The sequence below is a fragment of the Amphiura filiformis genome, chromosome 17, assembly GCF_039555335.1.
Source record: "Amphiura filiformis chromosome 17, Afil_fr2py, whole genome shotgun sequence".
In the NCBI taxonomy this organism is placed as follows: Eukaryota; Metazoa; Echinodermata; class Ophiuroidea; order Amphilepidida; family Amphiuridae; genus Amphiura; species Amphiura filiformis.
In genome coordinates this window covers 13,589,929-13,605,407 of record NC_092644.1, presented here as the reverse complement: position 1 = coordinate 13,605,407, position 15,479 = coordinate 13,589,929, and the positions used below count along the sequence as shown (strand labels likewise).

The 15,479-nt window shown below is 35.8% G+C and overlaps 1 protein-coding gene across 1 annotated transcript; it reads left to right on the top strand.

Moving 5' to 3' along the window:
• Window positions 1–1,183: 1,183 nt before the first annotated feature.
• Window positions 1,184–9,981, top strand: LOC140136986 (uncharacterized). The gene is made up of 7 exons (XM_072158649.1): window positions 1,184–1,220; window positions 1,546–1,692; window positions 2,520–2,663; window positions 3,233–3,379; window positions 4,022–4,303; window positions 6,050–6,252; window positions 8,170–9,981. Exons 1-7 carry the CDS (start codon window positions 1,184–1,186, stop codon window positions 8,314–8,316), a joined length of 1,107 nt encoding a protein of 368 aa, XP_072014750.1. The 3' UTR covers window positions 8,317–9,981.
• The last annotated feature ends 5,498 nt before the right edge of the window (window positions 9,982–15,479 follow it).

Here is a 15,479-nt window from a genome sequence, read left to right as displayed (position 1 = left end):
TATTATATTGATTGAGCAGGAAAGATGTGATACTATTTTTTTGTATAGTAGTCTAGTTGCCGGCGTCAGGTATACAAAGAATGTTTTTTTTATGATGATAAAATTAAAATTTCAATTGCTCAAATACCTCTTTCAAATATATCAAATTATTTACATAAATAAACAAACATAAATAAATAAATAAATAAATAAATAAATAAATAAATAAATAAATAAATAAATAAATAAATAAATAAATAAATAAATAAATAAATAAAAAAAATTTGAACAAATTGTAGCGTAGCATTAAAATCATAAATATAACCATTGCTGGCAGGAGGACTCGAACCAACATTAGCAGTCTGATGCTCTACCAATGAGCTAGATGACAGCATCTAGTGATGAGGGTCGAGTTTTTAGCTTATACAGTGCTTGTCTGTGATGATGCCGCCTCGTGAAAGAAATAAATATAAAATCTCAATTTTTAATTTAAATTTATTTGATAATTTTTAACCTATATTTTCTTTAGAGCAGGGACAAATATTTCCCCTTTGACCGCTAAATGAGAATCTACTTCTTTTATTACTGATTTAATTCCGCGATTTGTTCCATTAAGCAATATCAAAGATTAATGTCATGCATCTCACAACAGATATTTAGTTGGCTTAGTAGACTCGCACAGTGCTTTTTAACCGGGAGATACCGAGATCGATTCCCACCTCTGCCTGCAATTTTTTTTAAAGACTGGGAAATAATAACCTGACATTCGCCACTGACATTCGCACTGCAGAAGCGGAGTTATAACTTGTTAAACCAGGAAAGTTGAATCAACTTTCCTGGTTAAACTTTGCTCCTTCCGTAAAAGGGTACATTATTTTGGCACTACATTATTATTATTTTTTTCCACATTGCTGGTATTAAATATCAAATGGTCATGATTGGCGGTCACTTCAAAACCAACTGAACGAGGTTCAGGAATGTCCTCTCATTGTTAATTGGTGGAGGATTCGTTGTTAATCGGTGGTGAAACATGATTGAATCCCTAAATATAGCATACCTGCGACACACTTTGATTAAATTTTTAAATTTTTAAAAGGGCAAATGTTTGCCAGCATTCCAGCAACGTTTAAATGTTGGGATATGTGGAGGTATTAACATTTATAAAACATTTAGGGATCAGGTCATCTGTGATCACTCCATCAGCATGGATGACGAAAGCTCAAGTCGTGTGAGTAAAGAACGTTAGGATTTGTCAAACAAAAATTAAATCTTATTTTAATCCTACTGATGCATCTGTTTACGGATATATACGAGTACATTATTTATTTACATTTATTTATTTACATTTATTTATTTACATTTATTTATTTATTTATTTATGTATTTATTTATTTATTTATTTATTTATTTATTTATTTATTTATTTATGTATTTATTTATTTATTTATTTATTTATATCCTGTTCTTGTTTTGGGTTCTTTTGAATAGCATACTAGCCAACAAATCAAAACACAGAAAAGTCAAAAGTGTTGATGTATTTTGACAGTTTCATTAAATTTGGTTTAGCTGTTTGGAGTTCGTGGAGCTCATGGAGTACTTGTAGTCAATCATGTGGTGGTGGAACTAGGACTAGAAGCAGGCATTGTCCTGTATCAGGCGCTTGTAGAGGATCATCAAGTGATTCACCAGATGATTGCAATACACAAGAGTGTCGTGAGTAGAATTCATTCATTCATTCATTCATTCATTCATTCATTCATTCACCTTTATTTCATTCAAATATAAAATATAACAGCACAACAATTAAACACATACATTGAATGAGGAGGTTCTCGGAAGGCCGGATGGCCTGTATTAAGAACCCCCTGTCCTAACAACAACAAAAAGTTTCAAAATAACAAAAACAACAAAATATATCGCAAAATGTCACAACCAACCCCCCTCATTTACCCTAACAAAAACCAACAAAAGCCTGTTTTGTGATCAAGAATATGCAAAAAAAATTACCGTGATAAATTCAATACTACATTAACTATATTACAGATAATACGATACACAATTAAATACGATACACAATTAAATGTGATTTTTTTTAATTGCAATCATATTGTTCTGTTTATATCATAAAGCCAACACAGGGGTCAAATTTGAACTTGTTTAAAATATATTGGAAACCACCAACGTATTCCTGTCATCTCAACTTCTCAAGGATTCAGAAAACAAAACACAGAAAAGTTAAAAGTGTTGATGTATTCTGACATCAGTTTCATTACAACAAAAAAAGTCGGTGATTAGTTGTTTGGCTATCAATAACTTCCTTCACCCAATGGAATTTGGGGAGCTGCATAGATACTTGGTGGATGTTACAATCTAAGTGCGGATAGGTTTGCGCCAAGTTCGGCTGCAACCAGCCTAGTTGATGCGATCTGATTGTGATGATCCACCATGGCAGCGAAATTACAGCGCTTTGATCCCTCTAAGATCCGGAAAAGGCGCTATATGAAATTTATTTATTTATTTATTTATTACATGTTATTTAGCTGTTTGGAGTTCGTGGAACTCATGGAGTATGTGTAGTCAATCATGTGGTGGTGGAACTAGGACTAGAATCAGGAGTTGTCCTGTATCAGGCGCTTGTAGAGGATCATCAAGTGATTCATCAGATTGCAATACGCAACAATGTCGTGAGTAGAATTTAATGTGATTTTAATTTATTATCATCATATCGTCCTTTATAAACTCCTCAAAAATATACGAGTGGATATTCATACGTAGTGGTAGATAAAATAGACCATCTTATCTTTCAAGACAGTTATTCAAACATGGAATAAGTTATGGTCACAAATTTGGTGTTATTTATGTTTGTATTGATATGAAACAATATGGAATTAGATTTCAAATATTTCTGATATATAGCAGTTTTGGAAAGTATTCAAACATTTTTTGAGGAATGATTAAAGAGTTTAACTTCAACACTACACTATTATGAAGAGAATTTTCACCTAAAGGAAGCCCAAGGCTCGAAATCTTGCAGATCGTATTATCCCGGGTGACAGCGCAACGCCTTAACCATTCGGCAACCTCACACATTAGATTGGTTATTGTTCACTCTTTACAGTTATATACACGTACATTTATTTATTTATTTTCCTGTTCTTGTATCGTATCCTTTGTATTGCATAAAAACAAACAAAACCAACGGAAATGTCAAAAGGGTTGATGTATTCTGACAGTTTCATTAACTTTTATTTAGCTGTTTGGAGTTCGTGGAGCTCATGGAGTACTTGTAGTCAATCATGTGGTGGTGGAACTAGGACTAGAATCAGGAGTTGTCCTGTATCAGACGCTTGTAGAGGATCATCAAGTGATTCACCAGATGATTGTAATACGCAAGAGTGTCGTGAGTAGAATTTTATGTGATTTTATTATTACAATCCTATTTTAATTGACATGCAGCAACTCTATAGTTTAGAGTGTTGCTTAGATTTAGTACATGTTGTATCACAACAAAGTACTCCCGCATTATACATGAATATATAGATTATGAGCTAGCAATTTGCATACCCCAGGACTAAACCAAACCAACTTGTTTAGCCCCCTAAGATGGTCCCAAAACACATTCAAGATATTCCCAAAAATTCTCTAACCGCTGAGCTGATCCGCCATCAAAGGTAAATTATACAGTAGTCAAATTTTGCAACTTGCAATTTTGTTTAAAACTATGCCAAAGTATTCCTTTCTCAAGGATTCAGAAATAGTATAATATGAAATACCTGGCGACTACTGTTCTTAAGTTTAAGCAAAAAGGTCAAATTTGGGGCGTGATCAATTTTTGACCCCACACAGGGGTCAGAAATGACAATTGCTCCGATTCAATCTGGCTTCAATTTGTTCGTCATGTAATAAGAAGTCACACAAGTAATCTCAAGTAGGATTGAAGGTAATGTGAGAAAAACTGGGTAAAACAAACCTCAAAAATCAAATGGTCCCGGCAAATGGTGAAGAAGCAATAATTATATTTTTAACATATTAATAACCCTAGCAATTACCTGGCCAATGGGAACATACGGTCTACTCAAGCCAATTACTGGATGTCCAAACCAATGGGCAGCAACAGGATTACTACATCAAGACACCAACAACTATGTAGGAGGAGGCCATTATAATTCACGGTCTTCTCCGCACCATGTGAGTGGTCCATACAGCAAGAATAACATGGTTCTTCCTTTCTGTATAAAGAGAGTAGATATTGCGGATAGCGATGATCGGAGCTGGCCGGCTGGACAGTATTGTATCTTTCGAAAGGGAGGCAGTTGTCCTGCTGGTAATTATATTATTTATTTACCTTTTGACCAGCTTAACTTGAGAAAGCCATTGCCGTTTCCTTTTAGACTGGTAATTATATTCTCTATTTACCTTTTGACCAGCTCAACTTGAGAAAGCCATTGCCGTTTCTATTTAGATGGTCAGCGCCCTTTTAACATAAAACGATTTTGAACAGAACATTAAACGTTTTTCAAGGAAGCATAATTATGGCGTAAAGAGCAGGGTGGATGTGATTTGGGGCGGGCCTGTGAAATGATTTTTTGTTGGTTTGTAATCCTATGTAATAATGACTGTAACGGTATGTAAACGGTGCTGCGTGATAAAGCAGTAGCTGTGAAAAAGTAGTAGTTCATCACGATTTGGCCGTGTCAGATTTACGATAAAGGTTTCGCTACTGTACGGTGTACTATGACCACCACCTATTTCTCCATTTTTGGCACACGATAAAAGGAAGATTATCCGACTTAGTTGAGCTTAGGATTAGGGTTATTTTAGTATAGGTTAGAATGAGATTCCCACTCCCACCCTGTCCGCATTTCAACCCCTTTTGATTTGAGAGCTAATACCGACGGTATAAGACTCTATAAAATACTGGGTGAATAATAATGAAAATGTATTATATAAGTGGTTAACCCACTTTAGACACACTTTGTTTTACAAAATTCCAATTTATCTAACATGATGGAGAAATTAATGCATAATACACCATACCTTTTCACGGGCCCTTAAAGATATGAATTCATCATTAGGGATCAATAATGGTTCGTGTTTGAGAAATTATATCCCAGCAAACACAAAACATTTTCAACTTCATTCGCAAAAGGTTATAAAAGGTTGTCAGAAAACGTTTAAATATCGGGTTATGTAAAGGGTATATCAAGGGTATAAAACGTTTTCATAACATTAAAAAACATTTTTTGTTAATCTACTGCCCAGCAAACACAAAACGTTTACATGTCGGGTTATATAAAGGGTATAAAAACGTTTAAGGGAAGGGGTATGAACGTTTGGACAGTATTTATTGTGGGACATTAGAGCACATCAGACATATCGAATTGCATTCTGAATACGAAGAATGTCCTTCTGATTTCAAATAATTTTGACTTTTTTTAAATTCGCAATGTAATACACATTTTATGGCAAATCATTAAAATTGATATTTTTGATATTTAACAGTACTTGAAGTAAACTTTATAAATCTGATGATTTATACTTAAAGTGTATGTAGGTGGGATGAAAAGCCGACGATCTTTCGTATTGAAGAGATTCAATATAAAAGGTCAAAATTTTCAATTGATCGTCGGCTTTTCCTCCCAGCTACATACACTTTAAGAAAATATCATTAGATTTATAAAATTTATTTCGAGGACTGTTATATATCAAAAATTTGAAAAATATCAAATTTTAATAATTTGTCATAAAATTTGTATTGTATCGTGAATTTCAAAAAATGATAATTATTTGATATCAGAAAGACATGCTTCGTATTCAGAATGCAATTCGATACGTCTGAGGTGCTCTCATGTCCCACCAAAAATACTGTCGAAACGCCATAAACGCTCATTCTAGATCCCTTAATAACATTCCAAAAACATTTTTGAAAACTTGATACAAAGTATTCTAAACAGAATGTTATTTTGGGGTTGAAAAAAATATTTTGCAAAAAATGTTTGCCAAAAATATTTGCAATAACGTTCTAAAATATACAAAGTGATGCCAGCACTCTACATATCTATTTCTACAGGCATGACAGGAGGCTCGGTTCTGTGGGATGATGAAGATGATGAGAATAAGAACCGTAATCGTGGTGTGCTACCTGATGGCATCTACAGCATAAATACTCGCATCCAATTTTGCTGTCAAACCAGTGGCCACACTTCTAATCCTATTTACCTGCCGACGGATAAGAACTTCTTCCTTTTCAAATACACCTACAAATGTCAACAGGTAATGTTTTACATGTTTTTATGCAAAATTGCCGTCTCCATACACGTTTCCTATACGAAACATAGCCAATTCTCGATTTCTTCACGAAATCAAGAAAATAAATGGCTTCAGACTCCACATTTTCACTAAACATCACTGATTGACCAGTTGTTTTACTAGCATCGCCTGATCTCATTCTCACCTGATTGGTGGATTGCAGAACTCGTTCCGATCCTCAGAACTCCCTACAACTCAGTATAAAAGGCCATGCACGTCCGCTCTAGGCTCAATTTGATCTACAGATTTGATCTGTCTTCACTACCAGCACTTTCCCTCATGCTTTGCACGAGGTTTGTAAAGTCACTACCAGCAAGTATGAAAAGGATTGGATGGTTTTGCTTCCATATTATAGTCTATGACATTCGGAAAGTGCTTGATAACTTTCTTTTGCATTTCGAGGGCTTAGAGCAAGAACTAGCTATGTCCACAATTACATGTTACTCATTTCGGCAACAAATGGACGGTTAATTCTGCCCTCTATAATATAATCTACCAAAAAAACGTTGACAACGTAAAGAAATCAGCAAGTTTAAAAAAAACCACCGCGGCTCACTTTTTGAAACTTGGTCCCAGCGTGCAGCAGTTGACTGACCACATCAATCGGGTTGACAAGTCTGTTTCAATCAAGTTTACTTTTGAGCAAGAAACGCAAGGTTCTCTACTTTTTCTGGATACTTCGATTGTTAAGAAGGATGACGGTACTGTCAAGCTTATGGTCTACCGCAAACCAACGCACACCGACCAATATTTGAATTACCAGTCTCACCACCCTCTGCATCATTAGAAAGGACACCATAGTGACAGAAGAGGCGGATAAACAGGAAGAAGAAAAGAAAGTCCAGAAAGCCCTCCAAACGTGTGGTTATCCTAATTGGACATTTTAAAAGGTGAAAGATCAAATGCAAAGTGTTAAACCAAAGAAAGTGACAAAAAAGATGGATAAAAACAGCAAGAGCAAAGGTATGGTTGTTCTACCATATGTTAAGGGCGTCACTGAACGTGTCTCCAGAGTAATGAAGAACTATAACATCTCTACGGCCATGAGACCGCACAACACACTCCGAAACAACTTGTCCATCCAAAAGATAAGCGTGACTCGCACAACACCACTCAGGCAGTGTACAAAATCCCCTGCTTGAAATGTAACTTATCGTATATTGGAGAAACAGGTAGAAAATTCGGTACGCGATTAGAAGAGCACAAAAGTGAAGGAAGTCCTTAACTACTACGCACAAGTCGGCCAAAACAGATCATGTTGTTGACAAGAACCATGTCATTGGGTGGGGGGAAGCTGAGGTCATTGGCACAGAGCAAGAAGATGTGGAAATAAGAAAGAGGGGGCATACAACTATGAACAGAGGCGAGGGGCAGTACCAGCTTACTCACATTTTTGATGAGTTCCTGCAACAGGGATCCAAAAAATCTCCAGAAGGAAAACCAACTGGCAACCCAAAAAATCACGCTGGAAATCCCTCTAGCGTTTGTTGTCAGTAGATTGCAGTCACTCCTCATCAAGTGTTGACAAAGACAACAGTGGTTGTTGAAACGTACGCAGTAAGTGCATTTTCTTGGATCAGATACTACGAACTCTTGTTACTGACTACCTGTGCTCTACGCCATTCATTTACACCTACTCTATAACGTGTTGTAATCACCACCGCATCTATTTTATTACTTTCTTTATATCTGAATATTTATTACTTCCAATATTAGCTAGTTATACCGGCTTTGACTTTTTACAAGACTTCTGTTGACTGTTTCTACTGCTTTACATTACATTTTCTATCAACTTATAACCGTTTTTATTGCATTATTGTATAATTCTCCATTGGTGTGCTTTTAAAGATTGATCTCAACTTTAATGTAACTTTTTTGCAGGTTCATGGAATGCGAGCTACAAGTGAATACTTCTTTTGGGATACCGAGAATACTGGCAACGATGACGAAGCTACTGGACACCACCCTTATGAGGGCGTTGTTTATGATGGTATAAGACTTGAGTTTTGCTATTATGAACCCATATAGAAAAGTAACAGAAACACTCATGATTGTACCATCATTAATAGATATTTTAGATATATTAGATATACACCTTTGTTTGTCAAACTGTGCCACACACCAGTAACCGATAGCTATATGTTACTGGTATGTGCTTTGGGTGCACAATCTGTATGTTAATATATCAGTCGGATATGTTTGGTATTGTGCGGGTCACCATGGTTTTACCATTTTTTAAGCGGCGTTTTCTACCAGGCGTTGGCCCTACTACCTTGTGTCCGGTCGTGCTCACTTATTCGAAGTCGAAGTGACGTAATAATAACTACCATAGCAATGGATGAATACAATCTTTGAATAGATCGCCCTGCACTACAAGCAGTTTGCAGTTTATCACCTGTGTATGTCTGCAATCATAGATTAAATACAATACCGCTTTTTTTTCAAAGAAACTAAGCTTACAGGTGCAAGTGCATGGTCAACATTTCTCTAACATCTATACGCTGACGAAGTTAGGTACCGCGTGAACGTTGTAGTGCAGGGACATCTATTCAAAAATTGTGTTTATCCATTCCTACGGTAGTTAATCCGATTATTACGTCACTTCAACAGCGAAGAGTGTTTACTCATCTTGGGCTCTGTAGACAAGACCCATCGCTAAATTTGATATACTGAAGTAGTAAATAGCCGGGGGAAGCAAAAAATCCTTATTACTATTTTATAGAGTAAAATATGCAAACATAATCAAGTGGATATAATCTCTGCGACCCAACACCAAATGGCCTCATTCTGGCAGCAGCCTTCAAAATACCAGAACCACAAAGGGTGAGGCCAATCTGGGAACTGACAGGGCCAGGCAATTTGGCCAGAGAAAATATGTGGAGTGAGGCCTGTCCCACCTTAGTGAGGCCGATTTGTGCTTTCACGCCTTAAGCAGTTGTATCAAAGGTGAAATGGGTTAGGACTAAAAAAAATGTTTGATTGGCGTAACCCGACCGACCTTAAAAGTAGGCCCGACCCTAGACTTTAAAATAAATAATAAAAACAAAACAATGAATTAAAAAAGAAAGAAAAAGAGTTACATGGCCTTTATCAAACGCAATTTACAGCTTTAGAAGTAAAAAACAAGCAAAACAAAACAAAACAAACAGTCCCGACCTTCATACCCTAATTTCTGATTTTTTATGTTACACCAATCAAACAATTTTTTTCGGTCTTATTTTTAAAATGGCTTAACTTTAGAGCTCTGTTATATTCCACTCACAACCTGTACAATATGTAACTGAAATAATAGTTTTTAAGTATATCTAATGCTCGCTTACAGCGAAAATGGTTAAAGTAGTTATAAAATAAAATAAAATAAAATAAAATAATAGATTCCACATCATATTGGAGCGTTGGGACAAGGTTAAAGGCCATCGGACCTCACTCTCTCTCCTCCTCTCTTTCTCTCTCTCTTTCTCGTCCTCTCATTTTATTTTATCATTTGCCTAAGTCATTTTTTGTAATTTTGAGTACAAAATATGGTTCAAACATGCATTTACAGATATTTATTCACCAATCTTTGCACATGAACAAATGATAATTATATAAATTAAATCCGAAATAATCAGGGTGATTACTTAACTGATGCATGCTTGAAGCACATTTTGTACTTTGTTCTCAAAATTAAAAAATATGACTTAGGCAATTAGCCTAGCAAATATCTTGTTTCTAAATAAAAGATTGCCTAAGCATTACATTAGTGGCAAAGAAACCATTATGTCTTGTCTTCTTGTTTTTATTTTCTATTAAATTATTCCGAGTTTATTTACTGACTGGGGTAAATTCTTATTATTTTTTCTATAAAACGCAATCTATTTTATTGTGTTTACTATAAATTAACAGACAAAGTTGCTGATTATTTTCATCGAAACCTTTCCTAATATATTCTTGCCAACTAAACTCCTCAACAAAAGTTTGGAAATTTTTTTCAAGCATTTGTATCTACAATTATTTGTGACATATTTATATCGTGTTGCATAGATCGGGTTACTCAACTTAAAATGAATCATGTTTTTAAATTTTTTAATGGCACCTCAGTTTCTTATCTTTCAGACAATTTCAAACTCTTTTCTGATAAACATGGCTATAACACTCGTTCCAGTGAGTTTAATTTTATTCTTCCCCGTGCCAAAAGTCAAGCGTGCAATACTTTTTATGTTACCTCGATCCAAGATTGGAATTCACTCCCAAATCATATCAAATCCATCAAAAATCAGAATTGTTTTAAAAGTGCAATAAAGACCTACCTAAGTGAAATCAATTCATAATTTCATGGTATTTTTTAAGTGTTTTTATATATGCTTATTTTTCAATTTCTCTTTAAATATATATATAGATTATTTCTTGATTCTGTAATTGAATTTAGTGTGCTTTTCTTATTATATAATATATGTTTTTATAATTGGACCCCAATGGAAATAAGCCCCCTTTTGAAGGCTTTCTTGGGTAATCCAAGATTTTAATTCAACATTGTTTGATACATTGTATTGGTAATTTAAAGTTATATTGTATATTCTGTTTTTTGCTGTAATTTTATGTTGAATTTTAATCGAATAAAATCAATCAATCAATCTATCACTAGATAGCTACAATACTCCCCTTTACAATGACACGGCTGAGTACACGCCTTGTGAATGTAGTGGGGTCTCAAACAGAATTTGCCAAATTGACCATTATTCTGTGCTCAAACAACGGTAGCCACTAACCTCAATAGCGGGTGGAAAAACCACAGGCAGCCACAATAGTCAGGCACCTTCTCCCCATGCTGCTCACCGACCTGGTTACACGTTACTGTGGGATAGAATTCCATTCTTCAACAAGGATTCGTCACAGGTCATTCAATGTGGTTGCATATGGGCTTCTTTGACACGCACAGCACGATCAAGCTGGTCCCACAATAGACTATGAGACAAGACCTGCTAACTGCTCTGCAAAGTGATTCTTGTTGTCCAACTCGGGGCAGAAGATGAAACGTAGTGTAAAGCGAAGCTAATATTATGTCTAATCAATAATTTATCTGTTCCCACTTTCAAAAAATACTGGTTAGCCTGTGTTCAATCGGGTTGAGGTCTGGCCCCCGGGTCTGGACTCTACTCCCATATTCTGTAGGTAGTCGTTGACTACCGTGGCTATGTGGGGCGAGCGGTGTCATCTTGGAGGATTGCATTAGGTCCCAGATTGTGAAGTTATGGGATTGCAGAATTTGGCAAATTCTTTTTGACACCCCACTACATTCACAAGGCGTGTACTCTGCCGTGAAAAATGTTATTGCTTCAAATGGGGTGTCATTGTAAAGGGGAGTATTGTAGCTATCCATTGATATGCAACACGATATGAATATGTCAAAAATAATTTGAGATACAGATGCCTGAAAAAGCTTTCCAAACTTTTGTTGAGGAGTTTATATAATTGTTGTGAGTTAAATCTCCTTGTTGGAATCTCAAGGAAGGAGAGGTACTTGTAGTATTGCAGATTACAATAAGCCCAGGGTGACACAAATCACAGAATTGTGGGTCACTTATTGGAAGAAAAAACGTTAGCCAATTCAAATTCCAAAATGGTCACCATTTTTCGTCATAGCCGCCTTAAATGGTAAATAATGATGCTTATAAAAGATCAAATGATCATAAGAGCACCAAAAGTTACCCTCGCTTTGAATCACTTATTAGAAAAATGTTAGTCAATAAATTGTTAACATTATTGTTCCAAAGGATGAAATGATCATCATGATCATACAAGCTTAAAAAATCGCAGTTAGCCTCCTTTTGATTCACTTGTTTTAAAAAATTCATTAGCCACTTGAAATTTCAAAATGGTGACAATTTTTCAACATGACCGCCAATGAATGACAACCATCTTGACAATTTGTTGTTCTCCTGCATATAAGTTATTCAAATGGAAAATAACTGCAATCGTGCTTATATGGCCGTTTTATCATTTCGAACATTAATATTTCTCATTTACGGTTGAACTTCTGGAAAAAAATGATGCCCACTTCATTGAATATTAATCACACAAACACTTCCACCACCAATTCCACCCTAGCGGTAGGAACTTATGACAACTTCTTGTAAAGCTAAGGTATATTCTCATAAACGTATCGCCATATTCTCCTAAACGTATCTTACAAACCCTTATTAATGCAGATTAATCCATTTTTGTCCAGCTGGCTACATGACTGGCACGTGTGCATTCCATGTAGGTTACCCTAAAAAGGGGAAAGCTTAGTCAATTGAAAATTCAAGATGGTCGCCATTTCTCCAAATGGCCGCCACTAAATGACAAAATATTAATGTTACAAAGGACCACGATGTATTATACAAGCACCATAATTTCAAGTTGCTCTCATTTTGAATCACTTTTTATGAAAAATAGCCAGTTCATTCAAAATCCAAGATGGGGTGCAGGGGTATATGCGTGTGCGGTGTTGGGGTGTTCGCCTAGAGAGGGGTGCAAATGTATGTGTTTGAGCAAGATATATGTAAACGAAACTAATAATAGCAGCATTAACAAGAAACCTAGTAACGGTGTGCTCCTGTAATATACTGTGCCAATAAAGTATCCTTACACTTGGAAAAATAATCACAATTTCCAAACTGAACAATATTGGGGTAAATTTGTTTTCTTAACACTATCTAATTCTGCACATTATGACACCACATTGAATCCAATGCGACTTCAAGAAGCAAAGTTACAAGCATTTGATTTGACGAAGGTCCAGTTTTAAAAGTGACAAACTGGCCTATTCTAAACTCCACAGACTAGACATCTGGTTTGAGAGTGGTGAATGGCTAATTTATGCGTTTGGCTTTAATTTAAAACAAAAGGAACAAAAGAAAACTGAAACAAAAGAACTGACAAATAAAATGAAAGTTATGAAAAGTAATGAAAAAGTATGAAAAATAAAGTCTGCTTTAAATAACGCTTCATTGAAGAAACTGTGTTGTCTCTTCTTGGAATCTTTGTATGGGCCAGGTTGTCACTTTTAAAACTGGACCTTCGCCTGTTCAATTGCTTGTAACTTTCCTTCTTGAGGTTACATTGGATTCAATGTGGTGTCATAATGTGCAGGATTAGATAGTGCATCTATTAAAAAATAAATCTACCCCAATATTGTTCAGTTATGAAATTGGGATTATTTTTCCAAGTGTGAGGATACTTTATTGGCGCAGTATAGAACCTTGCATTACATTAGTAGAGACGTAACAGTCCTAACATTTCATTGATATTTAAATTATGAAACCATTCCAATTCAATCTGTAATATTGATAAGGGCAACTGTAGAAAATTTCTATAGATACCAGCTCCTCATATTCCTGGGGAGCCCATCATAAGTAGATTTCAGTGTGATATAATTTTGTGACTGTATATTTTTATTTACAATATACAGGGAAATATTGTGTTCAAAATTAACTCAAGTAATTTAATTGATAAAATGTTTATAAATATCATAAATATTTTAAAATCAGTAAACTAATCACACACGTATTCAAGCCTCTAATTTCTTAAAATATACCAGAAGTCATAAATAACGGTCCCCTGGTGTCACTACGGTAACCGACAACGTCGTTATAACAATGTCTTTGGGTGGAGTATCAGTTTCCTCCTTGCCTACCTGAGTGAGGAGGGCGTGTATGTCATTATCGGATATCAAATATATATGGAATGGGAAGATGACTTAGTGTTACCATATTTTCTTCAACATGTCAAAGGCGATTAAAATCGTCATAGCGGCTTTGACAGGTAAGTAGCCTTGAACAATAAACAAACAAACAAATAATCAACCACACAAACAAATATACAAACGTTAACACCCCACAAACAAACAAATAAACAAACAAAAACAGACAAAGAGAATGATAAGGCGATTATTCAAATTAAGTGTTTATAAATTGTTATTGTTTTCGCGGACTTCTTCCATGGACACCCGGATAGAGTACCAGCTCATGGGTGGGTTAATGGTAGGGCATGCGCCAAAGGATGCGACTGAAGAATCATGTCCTTTAGCACTCTCTGGTTAAGACACTGTTGGTTTTGTTTGTGTTATTATTACACAGCCGTGACGTTAGTCACGGCTGTGTCTTTTTTCTTACAGGTTCTTCTTTCTTTCTTCTTCTTCTTCTTCTTCTTCTTTTTACACAGCCGTGACGTTAGTCACGGCTGTGTCTTTTTTCTTCTTAGGTTCTTTACACAGCCGTGACGTTAGTCACGGCTGTGTCTTTTTTCTTACAGGTTCTTTCTTTCTTTCTTTTTACACAGCCGTGACGTTAGTCACGGCTGTGTCTTTTTCTTACAGGTTCTTTCTTTCTTTCTTTCTTTCTTTCTTTCTTCTGTCAACCATTACATTTGCTCTAGCACTCACACACTTACATCTATTTTGACCTAACTTGGTCACAATGATCATTGACCATGCCCCTACATGTCACATGAAACTTGTGGGGTCAAAGGTCACGCAGGGGTCATAGGGGTCAAAAACGTGATTTCAACTCAAAATGCATCTTCTCCCACAACTTACGTAGGACAGTGATGCCACTTGCACACATGCATTGTTATTACTCAGTGTCTATGGGGTGTACACAGATTTGGGGTCAAAGGTCATTAAGGGGTCACTTCCGGTATAAAACGAAATACCTTCAAAAATTTTTATTAGATAAGTAAAACATGGGACAGTAACGATATGTTCACACATGATCTGCAGTCACCCAATGTATATGTGGTATTTTTTTATTTGGGGTCAAATCTCATTAAGGGGTCACTTCCGGTATAAAACGAAATACCTTTAAAATGCATCTTCTTCCACAGATTCTGTAGGACAGTGACGCCACTTGCACACATGCATTGTTATTATCCAGTGTCTATGGGGTGTACACAGATTTGGGGTCAAAGGTCATTAAGGGGTCAATTCCGGTATAAAACGAAAATCTTGAAAATGCTTCTTCTTCTTCTACTAATTACGTTGGACAGTGACGCCACTTGCACACATGCATTGTTATAACACAGTGTCTATATGGTGTACACACATTTGGGGTCAAAGGTCAGTAAGGGGTTACTTCCGGTATAAAACGATATACCTTCAAAATATCCCTTCTGCCACAAAAAGCATAGCAAAGTGATGCCACGTGGACATGTGCATTGACATTAACCGATGT

Excerpts from the sequence above, each read along its gene's own strand:
- LOC140136986 (XM_072158649.1), top strand. The coding sequence starts at position 1,184 with ATGGATGACGAAAGCTCAAGTCGTGTGAGTAAAGAAC. Across the intron at positions 2,664-3,232 it reads TTGCAATACGCAACAATGTC|CTGTTTGGAGTTCGTGGAGC; the intron begins GTGAGTAGAATT and ends ACTTTTATTTAG. Across the intron at positions 4,304-6,049 it reads GGGAGGCAGTTGTCCTGCTG|GCATGACAGGAGGCTCGGTT; the intron begins GTAATTATATTA and ends CTATTTCTACAG.